At 51.7% G+C, this 21,247-nt stretch overlaps 16 protein-coding genes across 16 annotated transcripts; 10 read left to right on the top strand and 6 right to left on the bottom strand.

Annotated features, from left to right (window-relative positions):
* Positions 1-1,438: 1,438 nt before the first annotated feature.
* ACHE_20035A (uncharacterized protein) lies at positions 1,439-1,738 on the bottom strand (the record flags this gene model as incomplete). Its single annotated transcript, XM_043284292.1, has 2 exons — positions 1,439-1,569; positions 1,618-1,738. 2 exons carry the CDS (start codon positions 1,736-1,738, stop codon positions 1,439-1,441), a joined length of 252 nt encoding a protein of 83 aa, XP_043133099.1.
* Positions 1,739-2,034: 296 nt separating this feature from the next.
* tfb5 (TFIIH complex subunit TFB5) lies at positions 2,035-2,263 on the top strand (the record flags this gene model as incomplete). The annotated part of the gene is made up of 2 exons (XM_043284293.1): positions 2,035-2,053; positions 2,106-2,263. 2 exons carry the CDS (start codon positions 2,035-2,037, stop codon positions 2,261-2,263), a joined length of 177 nt encoding a protein of 58 aa, XP_043133100.1.
* Positions 2,264-3,184: 921 nt separating this feature from the next.
* Positions 3,185-3,721, top strand: HSP30_1 (Hsp20/alpha crystallin family protein; the record flags this gene model as incomplete). Its single annotated transcript, XM_043284294.1, has 1 exon — positions 3,185-3,721. One exon carries the CDS (start codon positions 3,185-3,187, stop codon positions 3,719-3,721), a length of 537 nt encoding a protein of 178 aa, XP_043133101.1.
* A 587-nt stretch (positions 3,722-4,308) lies between these two features.
* On the top strand, positions 4,309-5,262 carry ACHE_20039S (RTA1 domain-containing protein; the record flags this gene model as incomplete). The annotated part of the gene is made up of 2 exons (XM_043284295.1): positions 4,309-4,495; positions 4,550-5,262. The coding sequence occupies 2 exons, from the start codon at positions 4,309-4,311 to the stop codon at positions 5,260-5,262; spliced, it is 900 nt and encodes a 299-aa protein (XP_043133102.1).
* Positions 5,263-5,363: 101 nt separating this feature from the next.
* On the bottom strand, positions 5,364-6,731 carry ACHE_20038A (Zn(II)2Cys6 transcription factor domain-containing protein; the record flags this gene model as incomplete). Its single annotated transcript, XM_043284298.1, has 2 exons — positions 5,364-6,575; positions 6,648-6,731. The coding sequence occupies 2 exons, from the start codon at positions 6,729-6,731 to the stop codon at positions 5,364-5,366; spliced, it is 1,296 nt and encodes a 431-aa protein (XP_043133103.1).
* A 625-nt stretch (positions 6,732-7,356) lies between these two features.
* ACHE_20040S (uncharacterized protein) lies at positions 7,357-7,942 on the top strand (the record flags this gene model as incomplete). The annotated part of the gene is made up of 3 exons (XM_043284299.1): positions 7,357-7,468; positions 7,525-7,572; positions 7,623-7,942. 3 exons carry the CDS (start codon positions 7,357-7,359, stop codon positions 7,940-7,942), a joined length of 480 nt encoding a protein of 159 aa, XP_043133104.1.
* A 438-nt stretch (positions 7,943-8,380) lies between these two features.
* ACHE_20041S (enoyl-CoA hydratase/isomerase family protein) lies at positions 8,381-9,320 on the top strand (the record flags this gene model as incomplete). The annotated part of the gene is made up of 3 exons (XM_043284300.1): positions 8,381-8,484; positions 8,533-9,158; positions 9,211-9,320. 3 exons carry the CDS (start codon positions 8,381-8,383, stop codon positions 9,318-9,320), a joined length of 840 nt encoding a protein of 279 aa, XP_043133105.1.
* Positions 9,321-9,812: 492 nt separating this feature from the next.
* On the top strand, positions 9,813-10,617 carry RHA1 (rhamnogalacturonan acetylesterase RgaE; the record flags this gene model as incomplete). Its single annotated transcript, XM_043284301.1, has 2 exons — positions 9,813-9,924; positions 9,977-10,617. 2 exons carry the CDS (start codon positions 9,813-9,815, stop codon positions 10,615-10,617), a joined length of 753 nt encoding a protein of 250 aa, XP_043133106.1.
* A 142-nt stretch (positions 10,618-10,759) lies between these two features.
* ACHE_20043A (isochorismatase family protein family) lies at positions 10,760-13,150 on the bottom strand (the record flags this gene model as incomplete). Its single annotated transcript, XM_043284302.1, has 1 exon — positions 10,760-13,150. One exon carries the CDS (start codon positions 13,148-13,150, stop codon positions 10,760-10,762), a length of 2,391 nt encoding a protein of 796 aa, XP_043133107.1.
* Positions 13,151-13,623: 473 nt separating this feature from the next.
* Positions 13,624-14,826, top strand: ILV5 (Ketol-acid reductoisomerase; the record flags this gene model as incomplete). The annotated part of the gene is made up of 1 exon (XM_043284303.1): positions 13,624-14,826. The coding sequence occupies one exon, from the start codon at positions 13,624-13,626 to the stop codon at positions 14,824-14,826; it is 1,203 nt and encodes a 400-aa protein (XP_043133108.1).
* Positions 14,827-15,037: 211 nt separating this feature from the next.
* Positions 15,038-16,223, top strand: ACHE_20045S (threonine/serine dehydratase; the record flags this gene model as incomplete). The annotated part of the gene is made up of 2 exons (XM_043284304.1): positions 15,038-15,350; positions 15,421-16,223. 2 exons carry the CDS (start codon positions 15,038-15,040, stop codon positions 16,221-16,223), a joined length of 1,116 nt encoding a protein of 371 aa, XP_043133109.1.
* Positions 16,224-16,229: 6 nt separating this feature from the next.
* Positions 16,230-17,380, bottom strand: ACHE_20046A (putative Rad51 family DNA repair protein; the record flags this gene model as incomplete). The annotated part of the gene is made up of 2 exons (XM_043284305.1): positions 16,230-17,273; positions 17,321-17,380. The coding sequence occupies 2 exons, from the start codon at positions 17,378-17,380 to the stop codon at positions 16,230-16,232; spliced, it is 1,104 nt and encodes a 367-aa protein (XP_043133110.1).
* Positions 17,381-17,614: 234 nt separating this feature from the next.
* ACHE_20047S (uncharacterized protein) lies at positions 17,615-17,974 on the top strand (the record flags this gene model as incomplete). The annotated part of the gene is made up of 2 exons (XM_043284306.1): positions 17,615-17,835; positions 17,893-17,974. The coding sequence occupies 2 exons, from the start codon at positions 17,615-17,617 to the stop codon at positions 17,972-17,974; spliced, it is 303 nt and encodes a 100-aa protein (XP_043133111.1).
* A 153-nt stretch (positions 17,975-18,127) lies between these two features.
* ACHE_20048A (uncharacterized protein) lies at positions 18,128-18,967 on the bottom strand (the record flags this gene model as incomplete). The annotated part of the gene is made up of 1 exon (XM_043284307.1): positions 18,128-18,967. The coding sequence occupies one exon, from the start codon at positions 18,965-18,967 to the stop codon at positions 18,128-18,130; it is 840 nt and encodes a 279-aa protein (XP_043133112.1).
* A 724-nt stretch (positions 18,968-19,691) lies between these two features.
* On the top strand, positions 19,692-20,205 carry ACHE_20049S (cytochrome c oxidase subunit VIIa; the record flags this gene model as incomplete). Its single annotated transcript, XM_043284309.1, has 4 exons — positions 19,692-19,721; positions 19,845-19,887; positions 20,033-20,068; positions 20,129-20,205. 4 exons carry the CDS (start codon positions 19,692-19,694, stop codon positions 20,203-20,205), a joined length of 186 nt encoding a protein of 61 aa, XP_043133113.1.
* A 281-nt stretch (positions 20,206-20,486) lies between these two features.
* Positions 20,487-21,231, bottom strand: UBC12 (NEDD8-conjugating protein UBC12; the record flags this gene model as incomplete). Its single annotated transcript, XM_043284310.1, has 4 exons — positions 20,487-20,639; positions 20,692-20,981; positions 21,065-21,155; positions 21,211-21,231. The coding sequence occupies 4 exons, from the start codon at positions 21,229-21,231 to the stop codon at positions 20,487-20,489; spliced, it is 555 nt and encodes a 184-aa protein (XP_043133114.1).
* Between the last annotated feature and the right edge of the window lie 16 nt (positions 21,232-21,247).

The raw sequence follows: 21,247 nt of genomic DNA on the forward strand, positions 1-21,247 counted from the left end.
AAAGATTATAGAAGGGGGTGTTGCCTCAGGAACTCATAGGGACAACAGATTGTAGAATAACTACTAGCCTCGAGTCCATGAAGCATGGTCTGTCATAGCTCTAGGGCTCGGTATGGACAATAAACTTGATTAAATAATAATAATAATAATAATAATTGCATTTCGGATTTGCGGATTTCGCGAGGAGCAAAAAGCCCGCTTTCCAGCTAGCTAAGGGATTTTGGCGTTCCTGGGCCATTGGATGATGGTCATCCGCGGTTAATGTGTAATCAGGAGGGCCTTCAGCATTCTTGAAAACTATTGCTTTGGCTTGTTCGTCATTCAGGCGGCCCAGACAGAGAACGGATCCTGAAGCCCCCATCACGCGCTGCCCGTCAGAAACAGTCCACCACAGAGGCAATTTCTCTGTCCCACACGTAACTCGTTCCGTGGGCAATGGCTTCTCGAGCCGACCTCGATATGGCCTGTCCTGTGAATTCCGAAAAGTCCCCAAAGGACATTCCGAGAGACAAGGAATAGCGGGTCTCCTCGTAACGCTTCTTCGTGATCGCCCCATCCGGTGATAGTTGGAGTGCCCGAAGGGTCCACGAGGCGCGGGAGATTTGGCCCCGTAATTAAAGACAGATCGTGTTCAAAACCGACTGGATAAGGGAGGAGCCCAATTCTCGGGCACGTGTCGTACGTCCTAGTGATAACGCCAATCTATTTGTGTGAGTATTTCTTCTCTGTGACTGTAGACGATTCATGCCTGCGAGTTCGTTGCTACAAGCCACACCGGTTTTCCGATAGGTGTATTCCATGGCTTCGACTTTCAAAAGTCGCAATAGTCGGTTCTCGTCTAGGTCGAACTGAACGCAGTGCGTCCTTCGCCATAACCACCCAGTTTGAAATTCGGCGTCGCAATGCGGAATCAGTGTCAGCAGTCTCTATGAAGGCATGAGTGACCATAGTAATACGTTCGACACCATCCTGAAGCTTCAGGCGAAGGCCAAGAGACGCGGTGCTCATCAATTCATCAGGTGCCGCTGCAATACCGTGCCCGGTTTGAATGGAAGTAGAGATATGGGAAGCAACCCCAAATCCAACTTCTGCGCCTCCGAGTTCTTCTGATGTCCATTTCAAAAGCATCCCTAAAGCGTTTTGGCGTCAGGGAATAATATAATGATCCATCCTGATACAAGAACGTGAGCGCCCACGGATGCCGGGATATATTCTCTTAGAACGTCAATTTCGTCATCCCTCAGAAACATGCAGCAGTCAATCCGGTGCGCAAATGAACTCTTGCGAAATTGGATTGGCATTTCGAAACTCCCTTTCCCTGGGAGTATAACCTTGGGACGTACGTGTATCTGGTAACCGGCGGCGTGCGTGTGTCGAAGTCTTGGGTTCATCTTGGACTTCCACCATTCAAAAGCAGCGCCCATTCGGCTCCTCTACCTTATACCGGATCACAATCCCGAAGCGGATCGTGCGCCGATCGCACGAGCGATTCATCATTGGGGTGTTCAACTGTACTGAGAAGATTGGCTCTCGCGCGGGCAGCCGCCGAATTGTAAAGCGTGCCGTTGCCTATTGATCAGGCAGTTAATATTGCGGAGCAAGATCTGCAAAACGTACGATCAACAACACGAATGAGGTTAGCTTGGAGCCGCCAGGAGTCATCTTCGACCTTCCGCCTCTTAGGAAGCGGATCACTATCGCCATTCTTAAGCAGATAAATCAGGAGATTCGTTGCCATCGTCCATGACAGACAACTGTGTAGGATATTGAGATTATAAAACGATCGAGTTTCGATTACATCGAACGATAGCAAGTCTTGACTGGCAACAAAGAAATCTCGGATAAAGGCAGATCAGGAGGGAACCGATCAACTGAAGAGGAAGGCATACAACGTGCCGGGCCAATGTAATTCCGGTCCGGTCGGTATTGCTGCCTTTATGCCTTAAAGGTCTCACGACCTTAGGTCTTGCTAATTTGTTTCAACGAATCGTCAATAACCACTCTATTCACTTATTTGACTTCCTAGAGCCAAATATGCCACGCGCAGTTCGAGGTATGCTCGCTAACACCAGCAGTCTGATCTCGCTAACCTCCAACGCGAACAGGTGTTCTGATTGAATGCGACCCATCGGTGAAAGCGATTATCCTCAAATACGACGAAGAACGACATGACTACATAGTGGAGGATCTGGACGATGACCGCCACTTGGTCATCAAGGAGAGTCAATTGCAGAATTTGAAACTCAGGTTGGGAAAGGTATGAGACCAGAGGAACGACGCGTTGGGTTTCCTAGCTGATCAAGGTTGTAGGACCTGGACGAGAAGCTTATGCAGCCGGACGAATCGGAATCCGAATAACCACGTGGAAATTCCTTGTCCAGTATCCTTCCACGCCCTATCTTGGTCGACATTTTGGACTCGAGACGGAACATAACGGCATCGTTGGCTGGATGATATTACGGAAAACCACTCTCTCGGAAAATGCGAGGGCACTCATTATCTCCCCGCTACCGCGTCACTATCGATATACGTTTTGAGGCCTCTTCTTGAGGGCTTTCCTCGATTTTACTGGATTGTACCTGATTTTGAAGCACGGACTTGGATGGATACACTGGGCCTGTGGCAGTGATCCCGCATCGAACTGGGTGGCTCCCCAACTGGATGGAAGTCTGTTTCGATACAAGAGCTTTCTTTGGACACTTGTTGATCCCTATTTGATGCTTGGAAATACATGGAATTTGCCGTAGATGGTCGAATCAGGCCTGTCGCCGTCGGTAATCCTAGTGCGTATCGTACTGCTGTCTTTTTTTGTCGAGTTTTGATGCTGCATCTCCGATGACGTCATTTCCCAAATCGGAAATCACGTGCTTCCATCGAAGCCCCGAGAAATGACCAGCAGTGACGAGCAGTATCCAGCAGGGCCATGCGAGCCCTAGCGGGATATCTCGAGTACTTTCGAGTCCCTTACAGCTGCTACGATGTTGAGTCACGTTGACACCATGGCAGGCTCTAGAATCGAGCACCTCAGGTATATAAGGATGTTTAGCACCGTCTCTTGTTGACCATCAGCTTCAGATCAAGCATTTACAAGACAGCAAACAATCCAAATCTTTCTCATCAACAAACCTCCCAACACCATCACCAATCTACACTTCTTCACAAAGAACAACCTCTGAATACCACAATGTCTCTTTTCCACATCTCTTCTCCCGGAGACTTCGCTCCGTTCTTCAGTCTCTTGGACAACCGCGACCTCCACCGCACCAACCGCGGTCAATTCTCCTCTCTCCGCTCGTTTTCCCCTCGCTTCGACTTCCGTGAGAGCGACGACGCCTACTACCTTGACGGCGAACTGCCCGGCATCTCTCAGGAGAACATCGACATTGAATTCTCCGACCACCAAACCCTGGTGATCAAGGGCCGCTCTGAGCGCGAATTCCACGACTCCAACGACACTCCCCAGGACCAGGCAGGCCAGAAAGGCCAGGACAAGACCGACGATGTCGCCAAAACCGGCGAGCAGTCTGTCGTCAAGTCCAAGAAGAACAACAAGCACCGCTACTGGGTGAGCGAGCGCTCTGTCGGCGAATTCCACCGCGCTTTCTCGTTCCCTGGCCGTGTCGACCAGAACAACGTCCGGGCCAGCTTGAAGAATGGTATCCTCTCAGTGGTGGTGCCTAAAGACGCTGTCTCAGGAACCAAGAAAATCACCATTCAGTAAACGAGGGATTTTCCTATTTTGACCAGTACTATGGAGTACTTACGACTTACGCTTGACGAACGACTTGTTGCATTGTACGCTTGCTTGACTTATTTCTATTTGCTATTTTCAATTCTACGACATAATCAATCTTAATCATGTACAATACTAGTTACTACAATTCATTGCTTCATTGATTCTAAACCTTCTCTCGTACTTGTAGGTGATAAGCAAACCCCCACGTAGATATGTATAACGTATAAGCTACTCCGGAGTAACCCTGAACGGTACTCTCATTGCCAATAGAAATCAACTATAAAATCTCTTATTTCTGCCTGTAAACACTTCCCGTCGTCTATTCGAAGAACTGTCTAAAATTAGCAGATCAACAAGCTTCAGACAAGAACTCGAACGATCATCCTTGGAACCCTTTTTTTGCGCACGACCCGCGCGTATTCGTTTTCGAAATTGCCTATTCGGGTAAAGCAGTATACGCGCCCTCATTTTCCACGGTGTTTCCAAGTTGTGTTAAAAGGCAGAACAACGCTCGCTGTTATAGATAGCTAGATTCAAAAGAGTCATTCTATTCTATCTTCTGTTCAACTACAATGGACTTCACGTTCCATCCAGGCGTAAACGGGTCGCACCCGTGGGTGGAATTCTACCCATACTACCCATCTCGAGAGGCTGGATATGCCTTTATGGCGATGTTTGGTCTCTCCACGGTTGCACACTTCGTGCTCATGATTCCCTATAAAGCGGCATACTTTATTCCCCTGGTGCTCGGTGGTATATGTGAGTCACTCCAGAAGTCATCATCTTCTTCTCAACACCACTAACAAGGAACAGGTGAAACATTCGGCTACTACGGACGCGCCTGGTCACACGACGATCGAACGAGAATCGGCTCCTGGGCTCTTCAGGAAATGCTCATCATGTGCGCGCCTCCCCTCATCGCAGCGACCATCTACATGTTCCTCGGCCGAGTCATCCGCTCCTTCGACGCCGAACACCACGCGAGTATCCGCCCCAAGTGGCTCACCCCGATCTTCGTCCTCAACGATGTCATCACATTCATCACGCAGATAGCCGGTGCTGGCGTGCAAGTCACCGGGGATGCACACGTCATGGACATCGGCAAGAAAGCTACACTGGCGGGGTTGATCTTTTCGTTGATAGTGTTCTGCCTCTTCGTGTTAATCGCCGCCGTGTTTCATCGGCGGTGCAATCGGGATCCCACGCCTGTATTGCTTCACAATCCCAATCTGAACTGGAAGCGGTACATGTGGGCGTTGTACATTTCGTGCTTCGCCATTATGCTGCGCAATTTGATCCGGTTGATCCAGTTCGGATCCGACAAAGAGTCCCCGTTGAACACCAAGGAGGCGTTCATCTATGTCTTTGATGCGGTTCCGATGCTCATCTCTGTGGTTGTCCTTATGGTGTACCATCCGGGACTGCTGATCAAGAGAGCGCGGAACGCGCAGAAAGGGGAAATGCTGATGGCGGATCGGAACTCGGGCGATGTCCCGTTGACGCAGTATGCAGGGGCGCGTGTGTGATTCGTTTCCTGCTTAACCATTTCTTTCTGTTCATATATTTAGCCGTTCTTGTTTATAGAGAAATAAAGTTAAAACAATCACCAACTCCCAGTAAATGAATATTATCCGGGATGCTCTATTGACTGGATCCGTCTCAAAGGCCATGAAGCCCATTCCTTCCAATCCCACGGTAGAAAGCGTTGGACTCCGTCGATGACATGGTAGTCCCAGCCACGCATGTACCAGACGGACCTCATATATTGGAGCAAAATACTCCAATGCGCAAGTATGACCAACGCAGGAGGTTGTTTCTCTTGCAGGAGACTGATGTACGCTTCAGGAAGGCGATACAGCCAACCGACAATAATCTGTGTCAAACCGACTCTTTCCCGATGTGCACTCATCTTGACATATGCATCTTCAAACGTCTGCATCAAACTGTCAACGAGAGAAACGTACATGTCTCCCTGGACAAAATCGGCACTCCTCTGGCGTACCAGTTGTCGAACCTCTAGAAGCTGTCGCTGATCACCTCTCCAGATCTCCAGCCATCCCGGGCTGATATAGCGCTGCTTCATCATCCCCTCATCTGCATCGGACGGCGCCATGACCCCTTTGAAAATATTTTGACGTCGCGTTGTGACAATAAGCCGGACACCGCGCAGGAGGACCAGCCATTCTGCCTGGCCAGTGTCACTGAAAACAAGGTACTCCCCTGGCGGCGGCCCGCGTGCAAAGTAGACAAAGCAGATAAGGATAGCAGCAATGTAGATGGGCTGGGCATTCTCCGGGGTCAATTCGAACTGGGAGAGAATCGAGGTAACGGTGCTGACGCCAAAGGTGAAATGCTGGTCCGCCTGCGCGATACACCGATTCCGCAGTTCCGGGGCCGATGCCGGTTGTTGATGACCACAGTGAAGAGCCGAGAAAGCCAAAAGGAGATGCAGGATTGACGAAAAAGTCATACTCCACTGAGGAACATGGACCTGCCACAGCTCCCAGCCATGAGCATCCTCAGCAAGAGTGCGATAAGTCGACGTGACAAAATGGTGGAATAACTGGAGGTCAGCCAGCGACAGGCCATCCGGACGAATAGAAGGATCGTCGCATTGCACACCGGTCGAGGCCGTGAGTGTCTCACTAACAGGCGTACTAGTGCGACTCAATTGGGACTGGTATCCCGACGCTCTGAACCGATATTTCGAGGCAGGGCGTTGTTGTGGCTCATCGGGATCGGAGGTGGCCGGAGAGGGTGAGGCAGGGAGCGACGCTGTGAAGTCACAGGAGATGCCATGGTGCTGGCAATTGGAGCAGGCTGGTTTCTTCTCATCGCACTAGATTCAGAGTCGCCACTTGTCAGCAATAATTGATCCTTCCATGCGTCTATATTACAGGCAGGGACTCACCTTGATACGGCGTCTTTTGCAGTTGCGACAACCCAAACGCGATTTCTGATGCGTGCGCCTGGAGCGGATGGAACTAGGCTCCATTGATCCATTAATTGTTGGAGAAAAGTAACAGTGCAAAGCGAAGAATTGAGACAACTCTGTAGAATTATCGAAGCATTGACGGCACTATTGAATAGCGGGACCAGTGATGTCTCAGGCACGTGACTCCTATTCTTCTCTCTGTACGAGTAGTACTCCTTGTAGAATGCAAATACAAAGTACTGCTCCGGAGTACAGAGAGTACTCCGTGTTGACAACAAACATCCCCAGCGGGCCAATAGGCAATGATATCATGCCAGCTCTGAGACCTGCAGTCCGACTTTCTATAAAAAACCTCGCATACAATAATTTGCCCGGCACTTACATCAACGACTACTGGCCGGCGCACCTTGGACGAGGCTTTGCAGCAGAAACTCTCCCAATCAGGCCCACGGAAATTCCAGAAGCTGGTCGGAGATGCTTCCACAAAGAGATATTCTGCGCCGGTTGAGTTCCGTGGAGCATGTCTTGGATCGGGAAAGCTTCGGAAGCCTTGTTGGACCCTGATATCAGTCCGGCCAAAAGTATATAAACGGTCTTCAACAGCAGGAGAACAACGACAACTAGCTCTCAATTCAATTGCATATATTCCTTTGTCTTTCGACATTCTCAATCCACAACTATCATAATGAAGTTCTCCATCGCTGCTGCTGCCGGTCTCTTCGCGGCTCTTACTACCGCTCTCCCCGAGGCCTTTACCCTCGTCGCTGATGGCGGCAAGACCGTTCTGACCGATGGCCGTATGTCTTCCATGATCGTCGATCATCGAATTCCAGAAAAACTAACAAGATTTCAGAGAAGCTCCTCATCGGCGCTGATCCTGCCTCCCACGAGATCCTTATCCGTATGCACACCCCTCACGTCCCGACATGATCCATCACTAACAACACACAGTCCGCAGCTCCAACGCCACCACCGGCGTCAGCTTCACCTCTAAGGACCAGACCCCCACTGGCTTCCAGACCCTGTACGTTGTTGACGGCCAGGTCGCCCCCGTCGGTTTGACCCTTCCTCACTCGGGCGCTACCCCCGAGGGTGCCAGCCTTGACGGCTTTGGCGTCGACAAGGACGGCTACTTCACCCACGACGGCAAGAACTACTTCGGAATTGAGGGCTACGGCGACAACCCAGAGCGTGTTATCAACTGGGTTGATGGCCACTCGAGCACCCAGCGCATTGCCAACCTCTGGGTTAAGGAATGCAAGGGTTGCTAGACAATTGACCGGGACCGGTTGAACTTGTACAGTGTATAGCATTGCGTCTTTTTTTTTTTTTTTCCCTTTGTTTTGAGTTTGTACAAACTTAACCCGTTGTGTATAATCAGGTCTTGTATCATAGACTGAATCTAATATCTGACCATGCAGTATTAAACATGAAAAACACTTCTCACTGTATTCTATCGTAGATCAATCTTATGTTCGGCTCATTTTATGCACATAATTGACACCTGAGATGTATATTTAGACACCTCGGGCAGTATCACCGTCACAGCCGAACCGAGGCACATGAGACCGACCATCAACGTAAACGACAACATCGCTTCACTTCTAGACAACAATTTAAATCCTGTATATATCTGTCTTTGACACTGTCAAATACTCAGTAATCATCCATACTGTTATCAACACTGCGCGTATAATCGACAATCCAAAATGGCAGACTACTCTTACAAGTACTACAACATCACCTTCCCCCAGCAATATGTCGCCCACGTCGAGATCAACCGGGCCGACAAAATGAATGCCTTCTTCGAAGCGTATGTCCTCCCAGTCATCTGATTATAACAATATGCTAACAAGTCTAGTATGTGGGTCGAACTATCCCAAGTCTTCAACCACCTCTCCCAAGATCCCTCTGTCCGCGCCATCGTCCTCAGCGGCGCCGGCGATAAAGCATTCACGGCCGGACTAGACGTCAAAGCCGCGTCTGAGGGTTTCTTAATGGACAAGAAGACAGACAACGATCCCGCCCGCAAAGCCGCCCACCTCCGGCGCCACATCACCTCGTTCCAGGACTGTATCAGCGCCGTCGAGCGCTGCGAAAAGCCTGTTATCGTTGTCATGCATGGATTCTCGCTAGGACTAGCTATTGACCTGTCTACCGCAGCGGATGTGCGGGTATGCGCGCGTAATGCACGCTTCGCTGTCAAGGAAGTCGACATCGGTATTGCAGCGGATATCGGAACGCTGAGCCGGTTGCCCAAGGTGGTCGGAAACTTTGGTTGGGTGAAAGAAGTTGCATTGTCGGCGCGGATTTTTGGAGCGGACGAGGCTTTGCGCGTGGGCTTCGTTAATTCCGTGTATGATTCGAAACAGGATGCTGTTCGGGAAGCGGTGGGAATGGCAACGTTGATGGCTAGTAAGAGTCCGGTTGCGGTGCAGGGGACGAAGGAGATTTTGAATTGGTCGAGGGATCATTCTGTGCAAGATGGTATGTCACCTTTCTTGTGGGTGATGTGCTTAGTTGCTAACTGATCTTCTAGGACTCCGGTATACATCGGTCTGGAACAGCGCTGCTTTACAGACCGAAGACGTATCTTCAGCACTACTATCGGGGATCCAGAAACGGACGCCAACGTTTGAGAAGCTGTGATCTTGTCTGATTCTGATTTAATAGTCTCTTTCCTCACGGAGTATAGCGTACCAGCCCGTCCACTAATATCCGTCTTGTACGTAAAAATAAAAACAGTATATCTGAATCTCTACACTTAGAATCCGTTCCAGATCTCTTCAATATATGGTCAATTTCAAATAAACCCAATACCCTCCTGTCATCGAGTCAGTGACAGCAGCCAGCGACTCCCGACTTCTCACATGCCCTGACACGCGATTCTGAAACTCCGCTAGCCCGAGTCACGGCCTGTCAGTGTTTCGAGACAGACGATCCTACGCTGACGTCTGTGCGGGAGGAGTATGCATGCTTGCTGTATATTGCATAGTACAGAGAATATGCCGGTATATAGCCTTTTAACCGATGTCAATGCTGACTGCGGAGTATAGGGTATAGAAGTATAAAGAGGGGTACCTGCATGTACCTTACCCTCTTTTTGTATCTGTATCATTCTTTATAGACCATTGTCTGAAAATGAAGTCTATTGCGTTCTTCCTCTTTCTCCTCCCCTCAACCCTAGGAGCAACCATCTACCTCGCCGGTGACTCAACCATGGCCGCCGGGGGAGGCGGGTCAGGGACCAACGGTACACTTCCACACATACACAGAGAGAGAGATCCATAGCTAACAGACAATAGGCTGGGGTGAATACATCTCATCCTCCATCTCCGGTACCGTCACCAACAAAGCCATCGGCGGCCGCAGCGCCCGCTCCTACACGCGCGAAGGGCGCTTCGAGGAAATCGCCAATTCCCTACAACAAGGCGACTACGTGGTGATCGAATTTGGCCACAACGATGGCGGGTCGTTGTCCAGTTCAGATAACGGCCGCACCGACTGCGGCGGCACAGGGGAAGAGACGTGCACGACCGAGTACGACGGGCAGACCGAGACCGTGCTCACGTTCCCGGCGTACCTGGAGAACGCAGCGAAGCTGTTTCAGGAGAAGGGCGCTTCCGTGGTGATATCCAGCCAGACACCGAACAACCCGTGGGAGACGGGGGAGTTTGTGTACAAGGCGACGCGGTTCGTCGAGTATGGCAAGTTAGCTGCTGATACTGCTGGCGTGGAGTATGTTGATCATGGGGCGTATGTGGCGAGTATATTTGAGTCGCTTGGGGAGGATACGGTGAATGGGTTCTTTCTAAATGACCATACGCATACGAGTGCAGAGGGGGCGCAGGTGGTTGCTGAGGCGTTTCTGAAGGGTGTGGTGTGCAGTGATGTTTCGTTGAAGGCTGTGTTGACCACGACGGATTTTGACGGAGAGTGTCTGTAAACCCGAATTTTGTCTATTGAAAGAGGCCTGCTAGGAGTAATCAAACTTTTGCATAAAAGCAATACAACAAGAACGAAACTAGTCATATCATCATGGCTCGTTCCTCGTCAGTCATGCATACAAATTCCCGAAAGCAGTTAAATTACTCCTCCTCCAATACCGCCTTCACCAGCCCACGCTTTTCCACTCGGTTATAGTAGTGGCACAGATTGGAGAATCGGCTGGGTAATTTGCCTCTCGTTTGTACGATCTCCCGCAGGACTGGCCAGAGGGAGCAGTCGTCGATGGTGAAAACATTTCCTCCCAGATAGTGTTTGCCATCCAGTGCCTTTTCCCATGTGCGCAGAATGTCGAGTGCGTTTGCGCAATCACGGTGCTGTCGCCAGTAAGTCAAAAGTTCTTCGATCTTAGGCAGGTGAGCGCCTCCTTGCAACCGATCTATGCCGGGACGGGGTGCTTCAAGGTGAGCCTGCTGGGCGAAATTGTTCATGATCTCGAAATCACCCGCGACAATGGTGCCATCCGTACCGATGTAAACTGGTCGCTTGTCACTTGGCTTGGCAGATGCTTGTTCAGCAGTCATCACATCATAGCGTAGACTGCTTTCACTCAAACATAGTCGAACTCGAAGATTCGTTACCGGATCGTCTCCTGGGATCATGTGCGCCGTCGACGCGGAGACAAAGTTGACCACGTCAAATCCACTACCGTAAATACCGTCCCAGTCGAACTCAGTGGCATGGTTCTCCTGGCCAAAAGCGTGGATAAGTCGCTGGGTTTCAGCTGCATCACCGTGTATCACTGGCCTCGCTTGACCTTGTTTCTTGGACACGGCACCCTGCCCCCAGATAGTATCGCCCGTTAGGTTTAGGAATGTCCCGATATGTCGGAACGTTAGGGAGATACGCTCACCACCGTATGCTCGCTCTTCAACTGACTTTTCCGACTCAGGACGCTTATCCGGACGAATGCCGTGTAGCCAGCGCATATTTGTCTTTTGGCCCAGAACGAACAGAGACTCGTGTGGCAGAGGAATGCGCTGCGACTGCCTGGTCGAATCTTCTTCGGAAGTCTTTGTGCGCAGGGCCATGGCGCGCTGAGCACCCAAGCTGACATTGCAAATATATGAATCACGGGCAATGTCCAATGTCTTGTCAGAGTGCTCAGAGATACGATCTTGCCCATCTCTGTACAGCTGAATCAGGACGTGGTTCAATGGGTGGCCCAGAATCTGCTCAACAATGAAACGAACGCGATCGACAGTCTCCGTGAACGGATGCAATGGTGGAGACTCATCAGCTGGGTGGCGATAGATTGGAATCGACCCATCCGCCTGTGCCTTTCCCTGGACAGCTACCAGTCGTGGCACCTGGCCTGACATATGGTACATTTTCTGCCATGCCACCTCACGGCGAATTCGCTCAAAGGCGTCTGATGGCAAATCCAGGTCATAGATAATGCGAGAATCGCCTTCTCCGATCACATCACCTGGTCCACGGAGCTCCTGGGATTGCTTCGACCTGCGCGCACGTCGAGCATCAGATCGTGAGTTCGTCTCTGGCCTTTCGTCTGGTCGTCTCGCCCGGCGCACTCTTGCGCGCACCTTCTTGTCCGCATGTCCTGGGGGTGGACCATAACGGTCCTTAGCGCGGGCGATCTTGAGGCCCGGTTTATCATCCTCTTCCTCTTCGTCGTTGACACGGTCAGGCTCACAGCCATCCGTAGCCCGAAAATCAAAGTTATCCAGAACATCTTCTATGCCCGTGGATCTGGCGGGCCGTGGCTTGGAACCTCCCTTCTCGGCGATGCGATCCGTTTCTTGCCAATCGAGTTCTTGCATAAGTTCCTCGGACGTTATGCCGTTCGCGCCAAAAATATCCGCCATGCGCCTCATTGCTTCTTCGTGTCGCTCAAAATTCCGAAAACCCAAGCAGTCTTCAACCAAAGTAACAGAGAAACCCAAACTAGCAGCGTCAAGAACAGTAGCGTAGACGGATATGTTGGATAGGGAACCGCAGATGTAGATTTCAGTGACGAGTTGAGAGCGAAGAGTCAGAACGAGACGATCGTTGCGCAAGGCAGAATAGTCGGATTTGGTGGTCAGAATGTCATGCTGCGAGTCAAAGGCCGCCACAATGGGCGCCGGCAGCTGACCCCCGGGACTGTGAGAATCGCCACATCGAGGAGATTCCGCGGACAGGAAGGCTTCTTCGTCCTTCGAAATGTTGGCTGTATGACTCTGACTCTTGTGCTTTTTGCTGTGGACTTCTCCCCCGCGACCTAGCACCACCAGCTCCTGCTCATTCGCGTCGAACAGCTCCCGACGAGACTCGTAATACGACTGTATCCAGAATACGGTTCCTATAGAGCGAAAGGAATTGGCCAGTTGAGGCAGAGTATCGAGAAAGTCGGCGGTGTTGGGGACATATAAAGCCCCGGAGGGTCGAACAAAGTCGTTTTGGAAGTCGAGGAGGAGGAGGGCTTTTCGGGTCTGGACGGTAGGGACACCGCCAAAAGCAGCAAGGAAATCCATCGTCGCATTATATCGAGAGGTTAGGGGTTATTCTGAAGTGGTGATGGTGCTTTTGTAGAGAAAAGTGGTGGAACATGTCCGTGTCTTTATGCCTGATATACAAGGCATAAAAACGGTGACAGCGTCATGAGCTCGTACAACTTATATACAGTACCCCTGGTAGTATTACCATAGCCTACCCTACTCTACACTTTATATACTTGTACCTCTGTACAATCCAGCATATTATTATTATTGCATAGCTACAATTCGTACACAATTCTAGGCTGAATAAATCAGCCAATCACAGTGCCTCTCCGACATCGGCCGGGGAGCAGTAGACCAACTCCGGTCACGTGCAACCCCGGGCAGCCGGTGGCAGCGTATAAGAAAAGCCCCAACCTAATCTTCATTTCACTTTTTTCTTCTTCTCTCACTCAATTGACAATCTCCTCTCCTCTCCTCTCTCACCTTATACCTCTATAACCATCGCAATGGCTTCTCGTGGTCTCCCCCGTGCCCTCCGCTGCGCCCGCGTGGCTGCCCCTCGCTCCGTCCTCTCCTCCGCTCTCCCTCGTCCCGCTCTCGCTAAGGCTGCTGCTGCTGCTGTCCCTCGCATGACCATTAACCAGCAGCCCATTCGTGGTCTTAAGCAGATTACTTTTGCCGACTCGACTGAGACCGTCTACGAGCGTGAGGACTGGCCCCGTGAGAAGCTCCAGGAATTCTTCAAGAACGACACACTTGCTCTGATCGGTTATGGCTCTCAGGGTCACGGTCAGGGTCTGAACCTGCGTGACCAGGGTCTCAATGTCATTGTTGGTGTGCGGAAGGACGGTGCTTCATGGAAGGAGGCTGTCCAGGACGGCTGGGTTCCCGGCAAGAACCTGTTCGATGTCGACACTGCTGTCGAGAAGGGTACCGTCGTCATGAACCTGCTCTCCGACGCCGCCCAGAGTGAGACCTGGCCCGCTCTCAAGCCCAAGATCACCAAGGGCAAGACTCTCTACTTCTCCCACGGTTTCTCCCCCGTCTTCAAGGACCTCACCAAGGTCGACGTTCCCGAGGATGTCGATGTCATCCTCGTTGCCCCCAAGGGTTCCGGCCGTACCGTCCGTACCCTCTTCCGTGAGGGCCGTGGTATCAACTCCTCCATCGCCGTCTTCCAGGACGTCACCGGCCAGGCCAAGGAGAAGGCCATCGCCATGGGTGTCGCTGTCGGCTCCGGCTACCTCTACGAGACCACCTTCCAGAAGGAGGTCTACTCCGACCTGTACGGTGAGCGTGGTTGCTTGATGGGTGGTATCCACGGTATGTTCCTTGCCCAGTACGAGGTTCTCCGTGAGCGCGGCCACTCTCCCTCCGAGGCCTTCAACGAGACCGTCGAGGAGGCCACTCAGTCGCTGTACCCCTTGATCGGTGGTAACGGTATGGACTGGATGTATGCCGCCTGCTCGACCACCGCCCGCCGCGGTGCCATCGACTGGTCCAGCCGCTTCCGTGACAACCTCAAGCCCCTCTTCAACGAGCTCTACGACCGTGTCCAGGACGGTACCGAGACCCAGCGCTCGCTCGACTACAACTCGCAGAAGGACTACCGTGAGAAGTACGAGAAGGAGATGCAGGAGATCCGGGATCTCGAGATCTGGCGTGCCGGCAAGGCCGTCCGCTCCCTCCGCCCTGAGAACCAGAAATAAATAATGTAATGATAGGATGGGAAAAGTTACGAATGTACTATGACTTCAATTTCAATCTCAGTATTAATTGGTTCATTTCTTCACCTCCGCATCGGCTGTGTCCGCCCGTATTAGTACCAGTAGATAAGCAGCCATCCCCCAGTTCTACCCCAGGGGTAAATTCCTTTCTCTAATTCCTTCGCTACCAATTCGATCGCTACATACAATCAAAATGCTCCCCTCCCCCTCCGCCATCCACGCCGCCCACTCCCTAATCCACCCGTACATCCACCATACCCCCCTCCTAACCTCCCGCACCCTCAACACCATCGCCTCAACCCCTCAATCCGCAGAGTCACTGGTGGGGACGCCCTTCGAAGGCCAGACTCCAGCCCACCCACGCCTGCGCTTCTTCTTCAAATGCGAGAATTACCAACGCATCGGCGCGTTCAAGGCGCGCGGGGCATTTCATGCATTACTGCGGCTCGTGGAGGAGCGCGGGGAGGACGAGATTAAGAGGAGGGGTGTTATTACACATAGTTCTGGTATCCTCACCACCCTTCAATCCCAGATAAACTACCCAGAGAAGATGAATGCTTACTTGATAATGCGCAGGAAACCACGCCCAAGCCCTCGCCCTCGCCGCATCCACGCTAAACATCCCCGCCTACATCGTGATGCCGAGTATCAGCACGCCATCCAAGATCGCGGGGACGCAATCGCACGGCGCGGAGGTCGTTTTCAGCGGCTCGACCAGCGTCGAGCGCGAAGCTGTCGTGGCCGATATCCAAGGCAGAACGAATGCGATTCTCGTGCCGCCGTATGACGACTATAATATCATCTGTGGACAGGGGACGACAGGTCTTGAGCTCGAGGAGCAGTATAGGGATAGTGTGCGGGAGAAGCCGGAACTCAGTGCTCATGGGGGCACTGGTGGTGGTCTCGATGCCGTGATCACACCTATTGGCGGCGGAGGATTGAATGCTGGCGTAGCGACGTTCTTTTCGGACAAATCGACGCGGGTTTTTGGCGCTGAGCCTAACTTTGAAGGCGCGGATGATTGTCGGCGTGGGTTGGAGGCTGGGGAGCGGGTTCCGGCTGTTAGTACGCTGACGATAGCTGATGGACTGCGCACGCCAGTGGGCTTGTTGAACTGGGCTGTTATTTCGGATCCGAAGAAGGTAGCCGGTGTCTACGCCGTGACGGAGGAGCAGATCAAGGCTGCGATGCGGCTGGTGCTGGAACGCATGAAGGTGGTTGTTGAGCCGAGCGCGGTTGTGGGATTAGCTGTCTGTTTGTATAACGAGGACTTCCGACGACGGGTTGCGACAGAAGCTGGACAAGAAGGCTGGGATGTAGGGATTGTGTTCAGTGGTGGAAATACAACCGTGGAAGCCATTGGTAAGTTTTACAGTTAGTTAGAATCATACCAGCACGCCATGTTTATCCGCAGAAAATACAAACGTCCCTCTACTCTGTCTCTCCAATCCCTCCACCACTCTCCTCGGCCACTGCTCTTTCCCCAATCCATTCACACAGCCCAGAAACCTCCCCTGCCCGTTCGCCCTCACAACAACCCTCAACGTAGGAAACAATCCCCAAGGCGGCGGCAATGAGCACCGAAACGCCACCAGGTCCTCACCAGATGCAGATGCAGATGCAGATGCAGCCCTCCCAATCCAAGCCGTAGTCGTATACACAACTGCACACCCAAACAGGCTCCTTACCCTCTTCAACTCCCTCACAAGCTCAGCGTACATATCACCGATGTAGAAACTCCGTTTCGATCTGCGATCATGCTCGATCTCAGTGTGCGGACGACCAATCTCCTCGACCCGGGCGATCTGGTCGCGTAGTTTATCCTGCCAGAAGAATACCGTTGCGCTGTCGATGAAGATTGCGTGGAGGGGGCGGTTTGCGGAGAGGTGGCGGGCAGTGTCGAAGAGGTATGATTCTAGAGATTGTAGTGTTGCAAGAAGAGATGGTGAGGAGGTGGGACGGAAGACGTGGACGTGTTGGAGGGAGTTGTAGAGTATGCTTTCAGTGTCAGGGAGCTGCTCTACCATATGCTGCTTCAGTTTCTGATAAAGGATGCCCTGAGCAACACTCAACAAACGATCCGCATCAAATCGGCCATCTGTGTCAATAAAGACGGCAGCTGCATTCCGTCCATCGATCTGGACATTGTCAATCGTCGAGGGCAGGACAGCAATGGCCGCGAGATAATACAGTAGCTGGGACTTTCCAGCCACCGACGAGGTACTTGAGATCTCGACCACCGGGTCTGTACGAGCCTTGACCGCCCGATGTGCTTGTCTGTCTTCTGGTTGTAGATTAAAATTCTCGTCTGGATGCTGAGGAGCAGGAGCAGGGGCGGGCATGAAGATCTCTAGCAGGTCATCCAGAGCCTTGACGCCTAGACGGTTGCTCGTCTCATTAGGGCATATATTTCTTAGATCATGTAGAATCTGTAATTATCAGTATTGACCATAGTCAGGTTTGTAGGAAAAGGTACCTCGTCCAGTCTCGCTTCAGTCACCTCCCCAAGCAATTTCTCCCCGAAACTGGCGGCCATTTGCGCGGCTTGGAGAGGAGAGGATCATAGCAGCATTCATAACACGATTAACTGACTATACATTGTATTTCACTGTAATTATCGAAGGTATCACAATTGAGATAGCTGTAGGCCGGTGCTGTCAGAAAGCGGAACTCCGCAAAACCCCCGAGATCCCACATTCACCTCGCCATCACAACCACCACTCCTCAACCTCAATAACCTACAGTTATAAGAAATTATATACAAAGAAGAATGGCCCCCCTCGTGCCCGTCTTCTCTTCCGAGTCGCTGCCCTCACACGTTAACACGATCCGGCGAAACTTCCACGAAGAAAAGCGTCGCAAAGGACCCGCGGTCGACTTGAAAGAGTGCCCACTGCTCGAGATGGTGCAGTACTCGTGCAATCCGCCGCAGGATGGGATACCCAAGCCTGGAACTATTGTGTGTAAGCCGGTTGTGCGGTTGTTTAGACGGTATACTTGTTTTTTCTGTGGTTTGGTTGGTCATACTGTGGTTATTGACGCTTGCAGATGCGCCGGGTTGACGGTTGAGACGACGTCGTGGGAGCCGATTCGGTTGGCAAAGGAAGAGGAAGCGAAACGCGCTGCTTAGGGATTGTGTTGGATATTTGTTTATGTATAGCGGGAGTTGGGCGTCTACGGTTCAGACATGGTCATGAAATTGATTGCTCCAGGGTATCTCTCTCAATACAACAAGAAATAAAATGCAAAAACACCTGACGCCATTCCTCCCATGCGACAAACATTATGTGCTCACCCAGCTATCCATCCGCGAAATATTCCCCGTCTCAGGCTTGCCATTCAGCTTTTCCTCTGGTTTTGAATGATTCTCTCCGCCTCTTGACGCAGTCGTCCGACGCCAAAGATCTCTTTCGCAATTGATGATGGGCGGCAACTCCAAATTCAACGACATCTTCGACCGAGACGTCTTCAATTCCACATCCGCCCCAGCCCCAGAATCAATCTCCATCGGCGCCGCCATCCCCGACACAGCCGTGTTCTTCGAAGACTTTTTCGCCAGCCCTTTCACCGTCTTCTCAAACATACTATCCATGCTCTCCATCCGCCGGCCCCAAAGCTTCTTCTCCCGCCCTGCCGAACCAAGCTGGTTATCCTGAAACGCGGCACGAGCCAGTTTCCGTAAAGCCTCCTCTCCATGTCTCCCATCCTCTGTCGCGCGCTCGCGGATTTTCCTCGGGTCTGATTCTCGTTCCGTAAACACAGGCGTGTGCCGATATGTATGTTTGCTGGGGAATTCGGGGAAATGTTTCGGGATATGCGCGCTCCTGGCACGGTCGTCTTCGCCGCTGAGCTGCGGACCGAGGAAGGATATAGCTTTGAAAGCATCTTCTTCTGGCTGGGGGCTCGATAAGAGTGTCGGGGTCGGTTTAACGGTGGGGTATTTGAGGTAGGGAAGGAGGTCGCCGGGAGATAGATGGTTTCGTGTCAAGGCGTGTTCAAAATCCTGCGGAATAGGCTGTATGCGTCGACTACTAAGCATCGACTGCTGCACGTAGGAAACAAAAGTCACGAGATCTGCCACAATAAACCAAGTCAATCCAAATGTCCAAAAGCAGTTCAACATCCCTGTAGAAGCGTACACTCCTCAGCCGCACTGCGAAACGCATCCAACGCAACCGGCTCCGCCAAATCAAACCCGCTCTCCGTCAACGACATCCCAATCGCCCGATTCATCAAATGATCCACGGCAGCATTATCAGCGATAGCAGGCTCCGCGAGCGCCGGCGTAACGGGACTCGTTAGCTGGTGCCGATGGTGGTATGGGCGCTTTAAGCGTTTGGAATCGGGGCCTTCGGTTGGTCGCTCTGTTTGCGACGAGGACGATCGTTTGATGGCAGGTTGCGAATCGAGCATTCCGATTCTTCAGGGGGGTAGAGATTAGGTGAAGATGAAGCTGTTCGTTGTATGTAAGTAGGAGGGAGTGAGAGTCGGAGCCTCAAAACGCGGTTTGGTCACGTGTTGATGCCTGAGGCGCAATACATACTCCACAACTGACAGGAAAGATCCAAGGTAAAAGAATATAATAAATCCAAGAAGAAATATAGTATGTAAAGCAATGTAAATATCATATGGTATTAGTCTAGTATATGTTTCCCTCTGTCCCTCTGTAGAACAGCCCAACCACAAGCGCTGCTTACTGTACACCCGGAACGGAAACCAACCTCAACTTTCCATCATCGCTCGATTCTCCCGCCCGCCTGCCTTTTCCACTCCCTCCCACGCCCCGAACCACGCCGTTCGCCCGCTTCTCTCCGTCTCGAGTCGATTGCTCCCCTCCATTTTTCGCAATGGCCTCCGCTATTCCTCCCATCACCGGCGTATGTTTTCCTTTCCTCGCAGCCCACCGACCCGAGGGTGATCAGCCCACGGGTTTTGCTCTGACATGGACATGGAACTGTCAGTGTCTATTTCAGCTTCAATGGCTAACTCATTTCTGATAGATGCTCCGCCGGGGTCTCGTCCTTGACCTGAGCACCGCTTTCGGTGAGTTCACCTTTTGATTCGAGATGTCGCATCGCACACACGAACCGGGGACGCGGATGTCTGGGATTCTACACAAGACGAAATACACAAACACCACGATTAGGTTCACACAGGCTGGGAAGCGATTAGTGGCTAACTCTGCCAGGTTTCGGTACCACCTTCGGTTACCTCTGGTGGTACGGTACGTACATCAATCTCCTCAATGCGAAGCAGGACCGGAACACCTTCTAACAAAAAGCAGGCTACCACCTCGACCGCGTCCGCGAGCGTGACACCTACTACGCCAAGCTCGAGCAGGAGCGTGCTGCTCAGAAATAAATTCGCTCTTAGTCAAACCGTTCATGGCAATGTTGGTGGACCAAGCGTTTGTCGATACTATCGATAGCATGGAATGAAGTCGTTATGTTCTGATCCACGGTCGACTATATGTATATATGTACCTCTAAATCAAGATTGCGCTTGCATCCTTGACTACTACGAGGGGCCATTCAGACGCAGGACTACTGTGGCAGCCAGTGATTGTAGCTCGTAAGGATCTATCCAGTCGCTAATTATCATATACACGTGCGTATCAATCGTAAGACCTCTATATCCGGCATCTACCGCAGCACACGCTCAAAGTCATTCCCCTTCACCGAACCACCAGCCATCGAGCTCCGCACATGCCGCTTAAACGCCTCACGGTTCGTACGCAAATCCTCCGCAGCCTCTTTATTCAATGGATCAGACGCATTCGGCTCGAGGAACAGGAACTGCCCACATTAGCACCGCCTCCAAAAATCCCCCAAACCCAAAGAAACCAACCTGCATGCCCACAATAACCGCATTCAAATTCAACACGGGCTTCCAATCCTCCCTGAGAATATTCAAACAAACATTCCCCTCGAGATCGATATTCGGATGATAAATTTTCTGCGTACACTTGACCTTCGGCGGATCATGCGGGAAGTTCTGATTAACCGCGAAGGTGAAGTGGAAGACGCCGCCTTTGTACATTCCCTCGTCGGGCTCGATGGTAAGTGTGAAGTTGAGAATATCGTCGGGGTTGGGAAAGGACATTTTCATGGTGCTGCCAAGGGTGAGTTCTTGGAGGTCTGCTCATCGCCATCATTGTTAGCGCTCTTGCGCTTTTCTCTTTGGTTGGAGAGGTTGATTTGGGAGGATGGAGGGGAGGTACCTCGCTGGACACGCAGCTGCGCGGAGGTGACCTTCTTCTTCTTCTTTCCGGCTGCGGCGTCTGCATTTTCAGCTTGCTGCTGTTGTTGTTTCTGTGCTCTGTCAGTTATCGTAGCGGACCGTGGCGGTTTGACGTGGGAGGCAGACCATCGACCAGATCTTCAACATATTGAATCACACCTCC

Source organism: Aspergillus chevalieri, chromosome 2 (genome assembly GCF_016861735.1).
Source record: "Aspergillus chevalieri M1 DNA, chromosome 2, nearly complete sequence".
NCBI lineage: Eukaryota > Fungi > Ascomycota > Eurotiomycetes > Eurotiales > Aspergillaceae > Aspergillus > Aspergillus chevalieri.